Source organism: Pteropus medius, unplaced genomic scaffold, assembly GCF_902729225.1.
Source record: "Pteropus medius unplaced genomic scaffold, Ma_sr-lr_union100, whole genome shotgun sequence".
NCBI lineage: Eukaryota > Metazoa > Chordata > Mammalia > Chiroptera > Pteropodidae > Pteropus > Pteropus medius.
Genome location: NW_024354502.1, coordinates 18227612 through 18248469, shown reverse-complemented (window position 1 = coordinate 18248469; position 20858 = coordinate 18227612). Strand labels below are relative to the sequence as shown.

General features: G+C 36.3%; 1 protein-coding gene and 1 pseudogene across 23 annotated transcripts in view; both read left to right on the top strand.

Moving 5' to 3' along the window:
• RIMS2 (regulating synaptic membrane exocytosis 2) overlaps window positions 1-20858 on the top strand; it is a 548506-nt gene that overhangs the window by 505999 nt on the left and 21649 nt on the right. Inside the window, exon 1 of one of the 23 annotated variants that reach the window (XM_039854029.1) lies at window positions 15917-16464. The exons of the other annotated variants lie outside the window; for them this stretch is intronic. Within the exon in view, the coding sequence (XP_039709963.1) occupies window positions 16323-16464 (142 nt within the window). The 5' untranslated portion in view covers window positions 15917-16322. Of the gene's footprint in view, window positions 1-15916; window positions 16465-20858 lie in introns of those variants that run through there. 23 annotated transcript variants of the gene reach the window in all.
• On the top strand, window positions 6013-6537 carry LOC120595568 (60S ribosomal protein L34-like; annotated as a pseudogene).

The following is a 20858-nucleotide window of genomic DNA, read 5'->3' as shown; positions in this document are numbered from 1 at the left end:
AATAATTCTCACAACAACCTATAAGATCATTATTATTATTATCTCCTATTTACTAATGAGAAATCTGAGACATAGGGAGTTTAAGTAATTGCCCAAGGTCATATAGCTAGGATGTAAAGGGTCCGGGATATATACCCAAACTCGTCTCATTTTCACAGTTTACACCCTTAACCACTGTGCCTTCATGTCTCCTGAGTAAGCATAACTAAACATCTGACCGGTTTGGAGATGCCCCAAGGAGTAAGGAGGCCAACCATTGAGACAGTTACATGTATTCTTGTCCCTTACAAGGGGGGATAGAGAGTGGGGACTCAGTGCTGTATGGAACAAAGCAGAAAATTTGAAACTGCAAACTATTAAAGCTGGAAGGGAGATCAGTGACCATCTGTATAGACAGTACAGAGAAGTTATCTGACCTCTTCAGAAAAGAAATCAAGGGACAGAGATTAATGACTTGACTAAAATCATGTGTCTATTAAAGAGATATCTAGTTAATGATGGTCTCAGAACAAAAACAAACCTCCTTTTGACATATGAAACTTGAAATGTCTGCCAAGGGCCCAAAAGAAGGGATAAAGGCTCAGTGTCACAGAGCTTCTCTTGTTTAAAGGAGACTAGGGGCTGGGCCTGCCTGACCGTTTCTGCCAGACCCAGCCCATCTCTCCGTCGTGAGTAACCAAGGTCTCTGTCCAGCTGCAGAGCTAGTCCATAGGGATTGATAGCTTTACTGGAGGGCACATGAGAGGTGAAATTAAAATTTTAAATTATAAAATCCAGTCTAGTATATTCTGAATGGCTGTGTAGATAGGATCGAATAAGATTGCATTAATAATATAATTAATGTAATATAATAATAGAATATTACAATTAAAGTACTAAATATTAAATAATGATCAGAAAAAAAAGTTTGATGACTTGTCTCATGGACCTGAGCTTCTGAACTTACTCCTACTTTTTTCTTTGTGGGAATATGATATTCTCATTACTAATAGCAGCTCACTTCATAGATGAGACACAGGTTCTTTGAGGAGGTAGGTGTAAGTTTTAAAGCCCTCTTCCAATGACTGTTGTGTTGCATTAGTCAACCAAATTATGATACTGCGATAAAGAATTCCTGACCAGAGGTAGAGTACACTTCATGAAACCTAGAAAAATATGTTTAGTAGGAATTGACTGACCTTTACATAGTTCCTCTTTAAAGTGAAATATGAGAAGTAAGGAGAAAAGGGTCTATTTAAAATTGAAAAATACTTTCCATGGTGAGTATCAGTATGACATAATGAGAAAAACCACATGGAGAAAGATGCTCAGTGATTTGTTGGAGTAAATAATAGAAACTGGATACCACAGGGAAGTCCTACAGGGTGATAAACAAGGGAAGCCTGAAATGGGAACACAAAGCGGAAATATAAATTTAGACAGGACTGAAACTTGGAGGGATAAGATTTGTGACTAAAATATCAGTAAATGGTGTATCTTCCTCAATATAAACAAATACTAGAGAAAGAAAAATGAGGAAGAGGTGCTGTTTGAAAATATTTTTACATGGAATTGAAATTCCATTAACTTGACAAGGGAAAGCCAAGTTTAAGCACCAAACTAATAGTGAAAAGAAACGTTATATAATTTTCAGGTTTAATACAGTCTAGAGGATAAGATTCTTTCTTGAAAACGGATCATAAAACTATTACAGAAGTAAAATGGAGTGGTTAGAAATCTTCAGATATCTGAACATTTGCAGAAGCCTTTTTTGGGATAATTAAGATAACTATCCTTCTGGACTCCTTTGAACAGCAAAGAAGAATTGATGAAGAGCAAGTATTAGTTATCTTAGAAAAAGGAAACTATATTTTCTTAGAGTTCAAAAATGTCACCTTTCAATTCTGTGGTTTCTATCCACACCTTTATTATAACACTTAATATGTAGGGATGTCTGTTTTATGGTTCTGCTCCCACTAGATGGTGAGCTATTAATGGAAATAGCATCTCTCATGGGTTTTTGAGTCTCCGGGACCTATTATAGTACCTCACATATTGTAGATACTAAATAAATGTATAAGAAGAAGATGGTAATAAAATAAAAGAAGGGAAGGCAAAAGGCTTAGAGTGACAAGAGAACTACCTTTAGGACTTAGCTCGAACATATCACCTTCTTGCTGAGGGCCATACTGTCACCTCCCACCACCCGTGAGTCCCCTTACTGTACTGCCTTACTGTGCTGTACTATTGCTTTTCAATAGCACATCATCTTGTAACTACTATACAATTTACTGATTTCTTATGTTTGTTGTTTATTGACTGTTTATCCCTGCTAGAATGTGAGTTTTGAGGGGACAAAGATCTTTATTTTGTTTACTAATGCACCTGAGGTACTTAAGGTGGTAGATGCCTAAAAACTATTTGTTAAATATCTGAAAGACTGTCTCATAGAAGAGGAATCCAACTCCTTGCATGTATATCTGAAAGGTGCCCACTGGTAATATATTGAAGTTACACTTATACTGATTCCAACTCAGTTAGACTTAAGAAGAATGGTAGAGGCTTAAAAATACAATTTTAACAGTAGAATTAAAAAATGGACTTGATGCTAATCTTTAAAAAGTGAGAGGGGAGGATATATAAGAAACCATTTAGGCTGAGCAAGGAGCTTCTGTTAAATACATGTATTTAAATACCAAAAAAAGACCAAGATAAAGAGAGACATACAATGATAGATGCTGGCAAATGGGGAAGGGGTGTGATGTAGTACTCTAAGTACAATACCAGATATTAAAAGGCCAAATGACCTGCAGATTTTTAGTATAGGTAGAACTACATGGGGAAAGGAGATAGAGGGAGAGAGACTAGGTCTGGAAAACAGAAGGCTGTGGAAGAAAGTAATAGCTGTCTTATAAATAATTCAAGGCTTCCCTATGAAAAAGGCTTTTTCCGTACCAGTCATAGAATGTGAAATTATATCTATCGCCTCTGCTGTACCTTGGAATTTTACTGGGCTTTTGTTTGGAATGAGGGTCCTATAGTTTGAGTGAGAGAGCTCTGGAGTAAAATTAAAGGAGATTTTTTTAATTGAATATAGTAAATACTATATGTAAAAGATTTATTCCTCTCCTGATCCCCACATACATATACTTCTTTTTTTCTTTAATATCACTGGAATCCTTCCATCGAATTTAAAATGTTCACGTTTACCCATGGACGTTGGGTTATTGGGTAACACACAAGGCTTTCCATCTGGCCTTTGGACAGTGACAGGCTGCTTCCGTTTTTTTTTTTCCTACTCTCAAGTTCTACTCCTTTAACTAAAATTGACTTTTCAAGGCCAATGCCAACTGATATACCTGAAGCCATATGTCCTAATATTTCAAATAACTTGTATTTTAAATAACATTTATTTTATTTTAAATAACAGTTCAATTATGTATGGACAATGCAGCTCTGATATAGACATTCCCTGGGTCAGGAGTAAATTGATTGACTTTGCAATCACATGTCTGTTAAAATAAAACTTCCATTGTGAGCTTTAAAACTTAAGAAATCCTTCCTTGGATATTTGACATTATGTTACTGAAAATGAGAAACAAGATTTTAAGCTAGTTCAAAACTGGAAACTCACAGCAAAATTCTATTTTATATTTTATTTTACTACATTAACTCAACAAGATTATGAGAGAGTATGCAGTAGTAGATAAAACAGATAATCTTTGTTCTAATAGAGGATTCAGTTGAGTAGAGGATGGGGAGAGAACAAAATATAAACATACATTTATAAATAAAGCTCTATAATAACATCAGGAAAAAAAAGAAAACCATATTATATGAGAGAATAATATGGTTTCCTTTTTTCCATAATGTTGTTATAGAGGTATATTTCTTTAGAAATATACCTTCTTCTTTAGATTGGATGACCAGGAAAGGCCTTCTGGCTGAATTCTAAGGTATGAGGAGTCAGCCATGACAAAAGATAATGAGGCAGAAAAGAATTTGGCCTCTTTAAGGAACAAACCAGTGTGGTTGCAGCCTGCTGATCAATAGGAAATGTGACTTGTGATAAAGCTGAAGAGGCTTGCAGGCCTCTTCACATGTTTGTATTTTATTGTAATCCCAGTGAGAAGACATTGACAGGTTTTTAGGAGGGTAGTGCCATGACCCAACATATATTTTTAAAAGATAACACTGGCTGCTTTATGGAGAATGTCTTGGGGGCAAAAATGAAAGTAGCTTGGAATAAGATTAAAAGAAATGGATAGATATGAGATAGTTTAAAGATAGAATCAATGGAATTTCATGGTTGGATGAGACGTGGTATACAGTAAAGGAAAGTAAGGAATAAAAGAGAATGTCCAAATTTTTGGTTGAGCAACTATTTGGTGATGATATCACTTATTAAGAGAGGGAAGATAAGAAGAAAAGCAGATTTCTGTGGGAAAAAAATTGGGAAGTCTGTGAGATATGCTAGTGGTGATGTTAGATAGACAGTTGTCAGCTCTGCAACTCAGATGAGAGGTCTCTGCTCAGTAATAAATTTGAGTAAATCTTTATGGTTTATAAAACTGAAAATGGAATTAGAGGAAAAAAATAATGAGAGAAGAAAGCCCAGAACCCTAAGGGTGTGTTATAGATGTTCAAGGTAGAAATCCGATAGAAGCGGTGAAGTCAGCCAAGAGGCAGAGTGGCCAACTATGTAGAACACTGCTTGGGGACAAGTAAGATGGGGACTTGAAAGCCCTGTTGGATGTGACAACAAGGTGGTCATTTTGGACCTTTTAAAGAGCAGTTTTATTTTTAATTTATTACGTTTTTGTTGGTTTATTCTTTTTTGTGTCATTTTGTACTTCTATAATTTAATGCTTCTGCGTGTGTGTGATAACCAAAGTAATTTATCTCCAGATTTCCCCGTTTTCCTGTTGAATGCTGTGCTTTTCCAGAATTGTGTGTTAGAATGTGAGAGTCCTACAATTTGTCAAATTAATGTCCTGTGATCTTGAAAGCGTGTTATTATTATGGTCAAAACAAGAATACTTAAGTTGTCTTTATTTTGCTTTAGTGATGATAACTTAAATGCTTTTGAGTTGCATACACATGTTCCAAATACATGCTGGTCTATTATTATCTCTTTATTTGTAATTACATAATATTACTTAAGCTGTTTCTTTAGTTTTTCTATACTTATCAGTTCAAATAATAATTAGTAATTGGAATTAATAGATTTAACCAATGGTCAGTTAATTAGTAAATCATACTATTTACTACTTCTACTGTTTAGCGCTGTACATGCACATAATGGCATTCAATAAATATTTGTTAAATATTATTTTATAATGAATGGTTGAATGGTCAATCAGTTCTACTGTGCTAGTAGTTGTCTTCGTTAAACATTTTCAGTAGATTACCTTTCATGGGAATATATTCATTGGCCCTTCATATATATTTCTGTAAATAATTATTCAAGATACAGAAACATAAAAAGTTTTTAAACCCATGAATTAACTATATAGGCTTCACCAGATCCTACCACCAATGGATATGTAGTCTTTTATCTTTCTTGTACTTTAGCACAAGGGTCCCTGACCCCCGGGCCATGGACTGGTATCAATCCAGTCCATGGCCTGTAAGGAACCGGGCCACACAGCAGGAAGTGAGTGGCTGGCCAGCTAGCAAAGCTTCATCTGTATTTGCAGCTGCTCCCCAGCACTGGCATCACCACCTCAGCGCCACCTCAGATCATCAGGCATTGGATTCTCATAGGAGTACTGGTCCCTGGTACCAAAAAGGTTGGAGACCACTGCTTTAGCACATGTGAAATGGGGCTAGTACTGACCTGTTTCATAGATATGTTTTATACATGATTGTATACTTGAGAATACATTTAAAGATGTAAAACTATTTGGGAGAAAATCACTGTATTAAACAACAGTATTTTGCATTACACAGACATATCTAAAAATATGGGAAAGGTGAACCGCGAAAAATACTCTTTTCCTCTTCTGGGGACGGTGTCTGCAGACATTCAGAATGGTCTAGCCTTTGAGATACTGCCGGAAGCTGTCCTTCAATACATCCTCTAACAAAACTAGGCTGTTCCGAACCCCCGGTGATAGAATTATTTACCTTTATACCAGGATAGTTGGGAAAGCCCCCAAATCTGCATGTAGCGTGTGCCGAGGCCAACTTCACAGAGTTTGTGCTGTGAGATGTAAAGTTCTAATGAGGTTGTCTAAAACAAAAAAAAAAACATGTCAGCAGGGCCTGTGTTGGATCCATGTGGGCAAATGTGTCTGTGACAGGCTTAAACGTGCGTTCCTTATTGGGGAGCAGAAAATCATTGTGAAAGTGTTGAAGGCCCAACTATAGAGTCAGAAAGCTAAGTTTAAAAACGAAGCTTTTTTGAGTAATAAAAGTAAAACAAAACAAACAAACAAAAACCCATGGGAAATGCCTAGTGTAAGAGCCAGAAAATTTAACAAGGATTCTTATAATATGTTAAACATTGTGATTGACAAGACTGTCAATAGTTGTTTCATTGGCATATATTTTTAACTGGTGCACACACAGAACGTTATAGAAAACATAATTTGGAGAATTTTTCTTACAGTTATGATCATTATAGTAAAAAATACATGTTGATCAATCTCATAAGGTTATTTAGTTTCCAAAGTTGTTTTACATTTTTCTTAAAGGATTCCATTATGGAAAAAAATATGATCTTGCTTTCTCACAAAAATTTGTATTGAAATGAGTGAGGTAATGTATGGGAAGCAAAGAAGAACTTCAGTTATAGGGGCACATTTCCCTCCTGTCATTCAAGTCAAAAGTTCAACTACAGATAAGTCTAAACAAAGGAGACATGGTTCAACAAATCCCAGGTAATCATAGGGTCAGAGTAATAATCAAAGTGAGACTGAAAGTAAAGTTGGAATAACTCTCTGGGTGGAGGTGGGACTCAGATCTAAGAATAATGAGGTGACTGGAGCTCTGGCTCTGAAAGGGACTGGGGCAAGCTGTGTCTTAGAAGATCAGTTGACAAGAGGCTGTTCACCTCATGCTATGACAATTTTATTTACTTCAGAATGCTCAGGTTCTATGACATGCACCTTCTAAGTGGCTATAGAAGGCAAAAAATTTACCCTTTGTCAGCTAATCTTAATCTGTAATCTGAAGTTGACAATAAAAATGAATCATTTTTAATAAATGAAATTAGAAATAGTACAAAAATTTTATATACTTTTTAAATTGTAGTTACCTTGAATTTCGAGAAAACGCGTAATGATTACATTTTTAAGGTCCCTGTCCGTGAGAAGTATCTTTGTGTTTATTCATATAGAATATAAAAGTTATTAAGATACAGAATTTTTATTTTGCCTCACCTAGAGATGTAAAATGTTTCCTCATGTGAAAGAGCATAATTTAAAATGAAATAAATAGCTTGTAACAGTGAATCATGAAGCAATGACTTTTCTAGACGTTAGATCAATGTCAGATATAACCACACAAAAAATAATGCATAACAGGAAATAAGGAACTCAGAATTCTACGCCACAGTTTTTCTATGTCCAAATGCTGGTAAATGGTGGCTAGACTATAAATAAACATTTTCACTTATTCAGTTACTGTAAATCATGGATCAAGACCTGTGACCCCCTCCCCAAATGCCTTTTCACAATTTGTTGTCAAGTGTGGGAAAGGAGGTGGGGATTTGAAATGCTACTCTGTTAGGTGGTTGAGTTATAGAATGAGTTGCCAAACAGTAGAATCCAAATTGTAAAACAATGGTCAAGGAGAAGCATTATAGAATATTCCCTTAAGTCGACACATTGTGATTTGCCTGTCTTTATAATTACTTGTATTTATTAGATTCTGTATGGCACCACGAATTATCCTCTTACTGAGATTGTTTTTACTGGGGAATAGTCCTCTGTCTTTTTAGACCTGAGCTTCTTACCTTATCGTGGGAATATAAGTAAAGCATATTAGCTGCAATCATTTTGAATTGAATTTTAGGACAGAAACCCATTTAATCTGTATTGTTATTTCCGATTATAGAGTTTCAGATCCACAAGACAAACTGTCACTGAAAGACGTCTTGTAGCAGAGTGCCTTATGTGGGAGTCAGCTGGTGATGAGTTGCTTAGTTTGCCTTCTAACTTGGCCACTTTGCACACAGTCTTAACTGCGCGCCAAACATACTGAGCTATGAATCGAACTACCTTCAGGCAGCAGATCACATATGCCCAGGCTCGATGATGTTTGTCCTGTGTCTGTATAAGTTGAATGTTTTTCATGTTTTTTTTTTTTAATGCTGTTAAAAATCCTGCAATTTTTAATGCTTTGATAGAATCCCCATTCTTCTCTACTGCCTTTGGTTTCTAACAACTTTAAATAACTTTGTAATAAATCTTATGCTTTCGTATATAATGAAAAATAATTAAGGTGACTGCAATTTAAAATTCAACTCAACAGTTAAGTCAAAATATCAATGAAAAATGTTAAATTTTCTACTTTTCTGTTAGCATGGTATCAAGCCGTATACACAATGTATAACCATTGATATCCAACCAATATATGATTCATTAAACAAAACAATAGTCAGAGGAAGTGTTTACTGCCATTTATGTCAAAATGAATGCATGAAGCTTAGCCAGTGAATGAAAAGAAAGAACAGGAACAAGTAGGAACTAGACTTCATTGTGGTTAAGACAATTCATCTATTTTCAATGCATACCTAATGTTATTCTCCTCACACTGTGGTGTTGAGTAAGGAGTAAATGAATGATGAGTAACTGAATACTGAATGAATAAATTAACAATGAATGAATAAGGCAGATTAAATCACATACTTTTGATAAATATTGTGTAATTATCATTGGTTCCTGAGACTTACATAAATTTTTTAGCTCACTAGGGAGTTTCTCAAATTTGGAAATGATCCTTGCCACTGCCACTGCCCCGAAGGACTGGAGTAAGAGAGGCCCTCATGAGGACAGCCAACCCTTACCATGTCCGAAGGTCTGGGAGGAGTGTAGATAGTATAGTTAGTATGGTCAAGTTAGTCTTCTGTTTTAAATTTCTTTCTCCCCTATTTTCTGCCCACCCAACATCCTTCAAGATGCAGCTCAGGTATCTCTTCTGTGAAGCCTTCTTTAGCCCATTTATTACTCTCTATTTTATGTCACTAGAGTGCCTATAGAACCTATCACAAATATATATACTACTTATTCTACTATATTGCATTTATCTGCTTTTCTGTGTTATCCTTCTTACCACTATCACTGTAAGATGGGGCAGATCCCCTCTGGTTGGGGACTCAAGCCCTATTCCCACTGAGAGGGACCTTTGCTTCACACAGGAAGGAATTCAAGAATGAGCCAGAGTCAGAGACAAAGAAAAGTTTATTAGAGAAGGAATAATGCTCTATAGAGCGTGGTCTTCTCTCAGAATCATAGAAGGAGACCCTGAGTGTTTGAGGCATTGGGTTTTTATCTGTTTCTTATACTACTGAGTATAGGGAGTAAAGGATAGAAAAATTGGTTGGGTTTATCTTTAACTTGTGCAAGGTACAGCTTAAAGCCTTTGTTTTCCTTTTTTCCTTTCATGGTATGGGTAAGCAGTTGTTAGTAATCTCTGTAGCAATCCTCCTTTGTTCTGTAGATTCCCGTAGCCTGGCTCTATGGCTGCTCAACGGGAGTTCTGAGTCTCACAGCACGTAGCAGGCTCTGAATTCCACATGGTTTAATGTTTAGTCAATCCGTGTAGTTCTCACACCTCTTCCCTATATCACCATCAGACTTCGAACTTCTTGAGGGCCAAACCCATGTTTTCTGTATATCTTACCCAAAGATTCTAGTAGATTCAGTTATTTACTAAATAAGCATATGATGCTTATTTAGTAAATAACTGAATGAACGAGTAAGTGAAGGAAAGTGTGAAGGCCATTGTACATTAGAAAAGAAACTAGCTGAATGACTAGAATGTAACAGTATTTCATGCACCTCTTTTCCTGGTCCTAAACAAGTTTCTCTAAATGTCACTCTTTCTAGCCTATCTATAGATCTTTAACTTATCATTGGCTGATGTTTAATCTTATCAGTGAAATAAAATATTTCTCTTTTTATATGAATATTTTTGTTTTTCTTTGAAAATGATATTTCATATGGCTGTTTTTAAACTTATATAGATGGTATGTAGAAGGTATGAACATTCTTTTTCTAAATTTTGGTATTATTTATCCAAAATGTTTGGTTTATGATTAACTCCATTTCATTTGGGGAAACATACTTTCAGGGGTGAGCAAATACCAATAAATTGCAATTTTTATGAATGTTTATTTTCTATTTTCTCTGGAGCCTGAGTTTATGTGGTTTTGTCTGAAGTAATATCTGTACAGTGACTTCTAAAACTTCTTGAGGACATTGGTAAAAGTTTTGTATTCCTGGTGACAGCTAAATGAAGATTTATACAAATATGCCATGTAGTAAAACCATACTAAAAGTTCCTGTGACAGATGGGAAAACAGTTCTTATTGGCAGTCCCATTGCCTAATTATTGATATCAGTGGATTCCCTTAAGCAGTGTCACTTAGTAGGTAAGAGTATGGATTATAAGGCCTGGATTTAAGTCCTGGGTTTGCTACTTATAACAGTGGACAAATTACTTTATAGGATTGTGCATTAGACTTCATGAGCTTAAATCCTGGTTTTATTTCTTAATAACCTATGTGACCTTGGGCAGGAGACTTAGCCTCTGTAACATTTCTGTCTTACGATTGTGTGTTTCTAAAACGAGCTAATGTACTGGTGTATAATTGTTTAGAAAAACGCCTGGCATGTGGCCAGTGGGATATAAGTGTTCGATTTCTCCACTAGCATGAGAGCTCCATGCACGTAGTGATTTGATCTTTGTCTATTTTTGTTCAGTGCTGTATCCTCAGGGATTAGAATAATGCCTGGCATGTGGTAGGCACTGAACATATATTTATTGAATGAATATGCATCACTTTTTTTGTCTGTGAAATGAGAATAATGACAGTAGCTACCTTACAGGGTGTTGATGAAGATTAAATGAGGTAAAGTATATGATGAACATAACGTTAGCCATCATCATTATTATACATAAAGAGTTCAAATATTTGTTCTTCTCTGTATTCTCTACCTCTTCTACTTTTGTGACTCATGACTTTGATCTTTAGTTTTTTCCCTTGATTCCTCTTATCACTCCTTTTTAGCCTGATTGATTAATACATTATTTTGCTTACTTCCATGGACATTTTCTGTTATAAGATAAAGGCCAATATTATCATAAATCTCATTACAGAAATAATGAAAATGCTGATCACTTCATCTTTCTTTTTTGTCTTTTTATACCCTAAACATCCTTTGACTTCATAGCCTTTGTTAAAATTTTGGGTGTAACATCTTCTATTCACTTTTAAAATTTGCTGTGTAAACACCAAAAATACTTTTAAAAACTGAAATCACAAAAGCTTACAGTTTATTGTGCCATATTGACATTAAGCTAGAGATGGCTGTACATTTTTGAAATGATTATATATTTTGGATTTCATATTCAAGTCGAGAGTGATTCCCCAAGACTATTAAATACTTTTAGCAATTTGAAGTCAATATAAAAATGTTCACTATGTGGATTTTATCTCTCATGACTGAGATGCAAAGATATTTTGTTACAGCAAAATATATATATATATATATATATATTAGGATTCTGAGGTTTGGTTTTGAATAAAACAATCCAAAATATATCCATAAATATTTTTATTTAGCATAGAATTATTTGCTGTAAAGAGAAGTGGTCCAAAGTGGCAAAAGTAATTGACATCATTATGAAGACTGAGGTAGAGATGAATCCCCATATTACCAAGAACAAATGTATATCGAGAGGAAAGAGTTTAGTTGAGTCTGCAGCATGGCTCTATAACTTACCCTGAGCAATTCCCAGCTCTTCCACCAACCAGCCATTTCTGAGTTCACTGAAAAACACTAAATGATGACAGAGTAGCAACAAGAGTGCCTTTACTTCTTTTTAACATATGAACATCAGGACCTTCCTATCTGTTTTTTCTGCTACTTCCCCAAGGGACTTACTTCCTCTTTGCTAGTAGTTTGTGTTCTCATCATCATCCCGTACATCATTTCTAGCATAGAAAAGGGCAAGGCTTCCAAAGGCACAACTGTGTTCCTCATTGAACTAATCTGTGGTCTGGACACTGCATAACTCCTTCATGTAATGAAGTATTCGTTTTTCATGTATTCACTTAAGTGACTAAGCCTCTATTTCAGGAATAAACTAATTTAACATACTGTAAATTTTAGTGATTTTTTTTTTTTAGAAACTAGTACAAAAACTGATAAATAAATGACATGTAATTTTCTAGTCTTGTTAGAAGTGATGGACTAAAACTTACATATGGCTAGATAATATTGGTAATATTGGTATATTTTGATAAAAAAGGCAGATATAGATTTAACTTTGGTATATATAGTTTGGTTAATAGGATGAACATTATGATTTTAAAGATTTAGTTACAAAGTTTATTTTGAACCAATAATTTACTGTATAGTTCACATTCTATCATCTGTTTCATGTAAGTGTATATGTTACGAGATACTTGTGACACAGTCAGTACACAGGGCACTGAGCCTGAAATAAGGTAATCTCAGTTTGAGTCCTGCTCTGCCACTTTCTAGTTAAGCAAGTCACTTAATATTAGTGAGGCTTTATTATCTCATTTATAAAGAAGAAATAATGATGACACTCTCAGGATTGATGAAAGAATTAAGTAGCATAATTATGTGATGTGTTTTATATTCATCATATATAATGCTATGATAATATATGCAAGCTTTTTCTCTATATATATTTTCTTCAAAAAGATGATTTTTTTATACTTAATGGTGGAAGCTTTTTTCAAGACCTTATTTTACTTTTAGAAGGCAATTTATCGTATATGTGACTCACTTTTTTTCTCATCTTCTGGTGAATAAGAAGGTTAAAAATAATTTGAATACTGAATTATAATGATTCTGGAATTACACTTAGTTTTATATAATGACTATATAGTGGCCCATCATTTGAAGACTACATCCAAAGCCATTTGAATGTATATTCTGGTATGGAAGAATAACATTTCCAATCTTTCATCAGTAGTTTATTTTCATGTAAATTTTAAAGTTGTTTTGGGGATGGTAGTACTTAGAATAGAATAAGGGATAACAAATAAATGTTAAAAATATATAAATCAAAAATATTAATATAATATTTATTATATACATAGAAAAACAATTGAGCATAGGACCAGAAAAAGTGGAATTGTAAATTTTCTCATTAAGTTCGGTATATTCCACAAGTTATCATTCGAACTAGAGGTCTCTGGCCATTATTGTGGTTTGTCTCTCTGGCATCTGTGTGCCAACACTCTTTCTTTTTTTCCATGTAAAGCTTTCTTTCCTGAAATAAGGTGATTTTCTTCTCTAGTTCACTCTAAGCCTCCTTGTGCCACTCTTCTATCACTGGTCAATATCTCTAAGATCCTAACTATAGGAAAAATATCAAAAACTTCCCAGGACAACCTTGTTCTGAAACTGCAAGAGAGAAGTGATGCTCGTGTAGAAATAGGTGCGTGTAGACTATTCCAGACTAACCTCTTCTTGGCGTATTAAGCCAGGTCATATAAAGCCAGAAGGCAGGACTCAAGCCACTCAGGCATGACCACTGATTCAGTTCTTAGATTTCCTATCCCACTAACCGCTAATGGAAACCCAAGATACTCTTTTCTAAAATGATTTTCAGCCATCATTACAATGTCCCTGGATGCCAAAATAAAAGTTTTTAATCCCCAGTGATATTTTCCTAAGATTTCCCTACTCAATTCCTCTTCCTTGTTGATATTTTCCTCTTGATCACAACTCAGTACACATATATGTACACACATACACATGTACATTCATATATATTTATGAAATAATACTACAATTGATGCAATAACTACACTCTGATATTTTTTTAAAATGATTAAAACCTAATGTTATTTTCCTTACTCACTAAAAATTTTGACCTGCAGTTTAAAAAAAAATAGATGACATTCAATAAAGTCCTTTCAGTTTCCAAAAATCAATGATTCTCGTTATTCTTACTGTGAAAATTTTATTTAATGAAAAAGTTTCTGTTCTCTGGATAAAAGCAATATGGTATGAAAAAGTGCTCATAGAGTTCCTGGTCTTATCAGTGTTGAATTGAAATGCTGATATTTTAGGAAGGTAACTAATAAACAGGAAATCAAACTAAAAGAGTTGTAGGAGTATTAATGAGAAAAGACAAGGCCTATCAGAAAAAATAGATGCAAAAAGCCTGGATGATCCTGTGTAAGCAACCAGAAGTTGTTATTACGTGATAGCAATCTTATTTGTACTGAATATTTCCTAATTTTTACAAAGATTTGAGAGAATTATTACTTATGTGCATTTTTGTACCTTCAAAATTGTGTCCAATGGTCTAACTCGTTAACATACCTAGAAGGCCACATGTGATCCTTCCCCTTCTCTGCGTCTTCTCTCTCTGATTTCCTTTCCTTCCCACTCGCTCACTGTACTCCAGCTACCCTGGCCTCTTTGCTGGTCCATGGACGTACCAAGAGGTCACATCTTGGGGCCTTTACACTAGAGGTTCTCTGCCTCAAACTCGCTCTCCTCCTCACCTGTCTGAATGGCTAACTTCCACAACTTCTTCGAACCTCTGTTCCAGTGTAGTCACCCCGACGGCCCTTCTTTAAATTGCAAACTGTCCCATACCCCTTATTTTTTCCCATTTGCATTTATCTCCCTCATAACACTATATAATTTACTGATTTATTGTGTCTCTCTCTCTGTAGAATGTAAGCTCCCAGGGATTTTTATCTGCTTTGATCACCGTGGTGTCCTTAACTACTTAGAAAGTATCTGGCACATACTAGGAGCTTAATTAATAATAATTGAATGAGTGTTTTAATCTCTCAGTGTATTGAGCAAAACACTTATGCATATATACTACTCAGGAAATACTTATTGCATGAAGGAACCATTTTAGATTGTATAATTTACGTTTTACAAAACACTTTTGAAAATCCCTGTTACACATACCCAGCAGTCAAGCTGTGACAAAGGACTGGAATCATTGCGCCCTACCTTCTCACCCGCCTGGGTAGGGAGGCTGAGAGGTCGAGTGGCTTGTCTAAGGTTACAAAAAGTGGGGTGGTCTTCTGATTCCTATGAAATGGAGTTACTGTTGCTTTACTTTCTGGGATGGAGATTTGCAGTTTGCAGAATGGGACATGTTATTTATTTTACTTACAAACTTTTGTTTCCGGTATATCTGTGTTGCTTCCAAATTTATGTTGAGGATGTTACCTTTTATTTAGACGTTAAAACCTTACAGTGTTTATTGTCATTCTTAGCAATGATAGGTAGCAGATTATTTAATTCGGAGAAAGAAAGCATTAAAAGTTCCTGAAATTAAAGCAATGTTGATAGACATCATAGTACTTTTTAGTGTTGGTGTATTTTCAGGCTCTTGATTGTTTTCTAAACTTTTTTTCCCTCCGTTGACTTTGTGTCGTTTTAATAAAAGGTAAAAGAGAAAGCTTTAATCCTAGGCTTTCGTAGAACCTGTTAAAAAATGGGGAGCCTTTGCGTAATTACTTGGAGAAAATTTCAGTAATTCCCGTCTATGCGTGAGGAGCCGTAACAAATCGTATGTGAAACCGAGGAAAGGGAAAGTGACTACCCAAAATTTGCCTGATATATTACCCATCTGTGATGCCTAACGTAATTGCATGCCATCAATCCCCATTCTCTGGCTTTAACCACGCGGGGGAAGAAGAGGAAACAGCAGGAGCTACTCGGGTCTGAGTAGCCCAGAACCTGCGGTGCGCGCTCAGGAGCCGCCAGCCCACGGAGATGCCGCCGCCCCCCGGCTGCTGATTGGCGGAGACCGCAGCATCAGCAGCATCTCCCTACGAGCGGAGCGCTGCGAGACTCCGGCAGCCTCAGCCTTCGGGATCCTCGGCTCCCTGCTGGCGACACCTCGGACTTGCCCTGCGAGCGGCCGTATCTGCGCCCGCCTGCACTTGCATCCCCTTCCCTTGGCTCCTCCCCAACAAAGTGGAGGTCCCGGCAGCCTAGAAAGCCAGGTCTCCTCCGGCGGGGCCAGGGAGGCAAGGGTCGCGACCCCAGGGTCGCGCGGCACTATCCCGGCTTCCGAAGCGCAGCGGTCGCCGCGCCCCAGCCGCCAAGACGCCTCGTATCTTGTACCGCGGGAAGAGCGGGTCTTCGTCCAAGATGGGCCGGCAGGGCTTAGGGGGCGCCGGCGCTGCGGGGCGCTCCATGCAGCGCTCCCAGAGTCGGAGCAGCCTCTCCGCCTCCTTCGAGGCTCTGGCCGGCTACTTTCCCTGCATGAACTCCCTGGAGGAGGAGGAAGGAGGTGAGACTCTAGTTGGCGTTTCTGTTTACATCTCGCGGCTCGGAGAGTCGATGTTTGGAGGGCTGGCGGGGGATGGAGGGAGCTCCAAGCAGCAGTGTCCCTAGCCCCTCGACCCTCGGGGGCTGTGCTGGGGGCCAGAGACCCCCAGAGCGCGCCCGCGGGGCCGAGAAGTTCTGTTCATTAGTTACTTGGAGAGCTCCATGGGCGGGCGTCGATTTGGGAAACGGCTTCCCTGGTGAAGTTGAATTGTCAAGTGCCTGGAAGTGGAATGAGGGGAATGAGGGTGGGAGGCAGGCGGCCCCTGTCGGGTGCACCCCGCTCTGTTTTTGTTTACCGCTGTCTCAGTATTAGCTTTTGGCCTCGAGGACAGAAATACTCAAAAATTAAGAAGGAAGGCAGCAGCAGAACTTTGAAACAGGAATCTCAAGATCCTGTGAAAACTCAAGATCCGGATGAAGGGAAGGGGCGATTCAATGGACAGATCACAGGTTGACAGTACTAAAGGCGGTTTGTGCAGTGGGGACTTGAAACTTTGATCACACAGCACAAATACTACGAATCTGACCATTGGTTTTCTGTCTCCGGTGTTTGAGTGATGCCTTTGTATTTAAACTAATGAGAAAAACAGGGAAGGGAACTCACCGTTTTAAACTTTTCACCAAGTTGTTTCAAGTCCTTCATAAAGTTTTGAATAACGACATATGTTTTCTTCATAAAGAACTTTCCTATAAGATTTAACAACATTAAAAATGTATTTTGTAAATCAGTTTAAGAATTGATGCTGAATGATAGCGTCCCAACATTTGAGATACTGTTTATTAATTTATTGATATGCTAGTTGCAAACTATGTTCATGTTTGCCCATATATCCAGAGTAGGTTAGTGTTCATCATGTTAATGCCGTTATTATATATAATAGGATTTATTTTGCTTTTCTTGTTGTGACAGTAATGACTCATTATTAGGAAATCTATCTATAGTGAGCCCAGATTTGGACAAAACTACCCGTTAGAAATAAATTTTTTCCCCCTATTTTTCTCAGTGGAGAACAAGGAAGTGGAAGATGGAGGATTAATAATATGCCTGAAGGTAGTCTTCAAAATAATTCACTAGTTAAAGCTATCCCAGTTTCTTCTAGCTACTGTTGCAATATCAGTTTGCTGTAGATTAACACAGGTTTAATAGTAGAGCACTTCCCTAAACATGACTTTTAATTTTCATACTAATACTTTGCTATTCTTGTTTGTACATTTACATTTCACTTGTTTTCTATAATTAAATGTTTAATTTAATTATAATCTCAGGAAATGTAAAGAAGACAAGAAATTAGAAAATCAAGTTGAGTAATGGTGATTATAATTATAGCTAAAATTTTCAGTATTTATAATGAGCCAGGCATTGTTCTAAGAACTTGACGTATATTTATTCTCTTAGACCCACAACAACCTCATGAGGCCGTACGTGCTTTTATTACCCCATTTCACAAACAAGGAAGCTGAAACAGAGAGAGGTTCAGAAATTTGCCCAAGGTCACCCAGATATAATAAAGTTAGCATTTTAACCCAGGTAGTCACCACCACCACCACCTGTGAACTCAGCTCAAGCTATACTGTTATTTGTGCATATTTGGCTACAATCACATACCTAGTAAGTGGTAAAACTATAACACAACCCCAGGTGTGCTTGAAAATACACATTTAAATAAAACACATTATCAGAGACTCGTTCCTCAATTTTTAAGTTTTACACTAGGTCTTCAGTCTTGAGTTTGCTTTAGATAATCTATCACATTCTTCCTTAACCGATAACTTGAAATGTTGGATTTACAAAATACCATTCTAAAAGCATTTTTGAGACAAGAAAAACTTATATAAATGTGAAGATTTTTCAGAATTTAAAGTACATTTGCTTAACCTTGGCTCATGCAGACTAATCTCAAAGGAAATTCCTACATCTATGCATGGGAAATTGGAACAGAGTTCTGTCCTATAATATGGCTTCTTGGGTTGCCAAGACAAAATGTTCCATAAGGAAGCCAGTGTTTTCAAAATGAAGCCTATAGTTTTTTACAGGTAATCAGAGGAGGCATTTCCCATAAATGAGAGGTCTTTCCACTGGTTACTGTCATTTTACAGCCAAGAGAAGAAATCCTAACTTACTTTTTTGATTTTAGGATACCCTTGAAAGTCCTGAGATTTTTTTTAGCGTATTTCAACATACCCGGCAGAGTTACAAAAGTTAGAAATCACTAGCCTGGCGCCATGCTTCTCTACGGTTTTTTTCTGTTGAGACACCCACACAGGCACATGAAGTTCGTGTGGATAACATACTCTAATGAGCCTACTCAGTAATGTGTTACTATAGTCATAACTGTGAAACCCATTCTGATTCATAAAGGAAAGTGAATCCATTGTAACCAGTTGAGAACAACTGGTCTGAAAAAAGCAGTGGTCTGCTAACCGTTGTGATTTGATAAATTAATCACTTCAATAAGCCAGTCTGATTTTAAAGCTAGTCTTTTGTTGTTGTTGTCTTTTCAGAAATAGTGCAATGGCTAAATAATGTCAAATGTACTCTGTCTTCCAGTTCCATATTTTTGTTTCATTTTTGTACAGTGTATCCAGACATTACCTTTCTCCAGAAAAAAATGTCAAAAAGTTTATTGAGAGACCATATTCTTGTCATTCATTTCTTCAATCAGAAATATTTATTGAGGTGGTCCCTAAATTTGATAAATATGCTCCCTACCCTCTTAGAGCTTACAGTGCATAATACCTATGGAGATAGGTATTAATAGGAATAACTCTGTACTTATAACTGTGACAAGTGTTAGGAAGGTGAAGTAAAGAGCAGAATGAAGGAGACCCTAATTTAGGCGTTAGAAGGGGTGTCCTGAGAAGTGAGGGCTAAACAGGAACTGACGCATCAGTGAAAGCGCCCAGTCACTCACATGCCTCCCACACACCTTTGCAAACTTGCCAGGGTCCACAGCTAGTAAGTGGTAGAGCTGGGACCTAAACCCGTAATCTGGCTCTGGACTTTATAATCCTAACTGCTCTGTGTATTGTTTCTTCATTGTTGTACTGGATTTTCTTTTTATATGCTATATTCTTGAAAAAATAAGTTCAATAATAATACCACCTATTGAGTACCTTCTATGTGCCACATTTCTTTGACTTCATGATAATTCTTCAAGGAAGTTATTATTTTCATCAGTTTTCACATATGAAAACTGACTTAGAGAAGTTAAACAACTTGGCCATGGATTACAAATCTCAATGGAGCTCACTTCAGTTAGGATGACAGGGGTGTTCCTGTAGGCAAAATAAGTTACAATTATTGACTGGACTTTGTAGTGTCTTTTTGTATGTTTATAGTTCTTTTTTATTTTATTTTTTGCTTCCTTATTCTTGAATTTATTTCAGATAAGTATTCTCCAAATCTCTGAGTAGTTTTGTTTTGTTTTTAGTAAAAGTAATAATAAGAGTCCCTTACATATTATCTAACAGTTTATAAATTGTGTTTGCCTATTTTAGCATTGAAACCTATATATTAAATATTTCACTGTGGAAACTACTTGGACCCAATATTGAGTCTGCCTCCTTAATATAGGGCATTTCTATATGTAACAGTTTTAAACATTACAGACAATTCTAAGAAAGAAGAAACTTCTTCCAGGAAAAGCTACTATTCTTAGTAGGAAAAGCAACCTCACAAGTTCCCATCCACAGATCCAAGGGCAAATGGTTAGGGTCATATAATGTAGAGAAATGGCACATATCCTAATACTTGGTAGATCTGGTTTCTCAGAGGCTATATCCATGTTCCCTGTGGTTCCGGGCTAGCTATTCTTGTTTAGTTATGTACATATGATTTGTGCTGAATTTGATTTGCTTGATTTTATGACCTGCTTCTTTGGTTAAAATCATACAGGAGAGATCCTAATGAGTTAATAACTATTTAACTGAATAAATTAACTCATTTAATTTCTTTTACATGCCACTAACTTGAAAATTTAATTATAGGAAAATAATCAAAGAAACAGTTTAAAAATCGCCAGAAAAACTGAGGAAAAGTTTCTTTGCATGCAATAGTGAAGCTATGAGAAAATAATATAAAAGGACTGTAATAGGAAAACTTGTTTAATTCCCCCCTCACTCTTTTAAGAGATTGTGCAACCAACAAGAAGAGTATAAAAGACATGATCATATTCTCTAATCTTTGTGTATAGTAAATAATACACTTAATTTTTAATAAGCAGTTCCATTAATTACAATGGAAATTAGCATTTTGCCCATGTTCTATTGGAATAAAAAATTCTCCGTACACTTAAATGTAATCCTCCTAAGTACAGATGTCATGCCTAGTACAGTAGGTTTCCAGTAAATATCTAT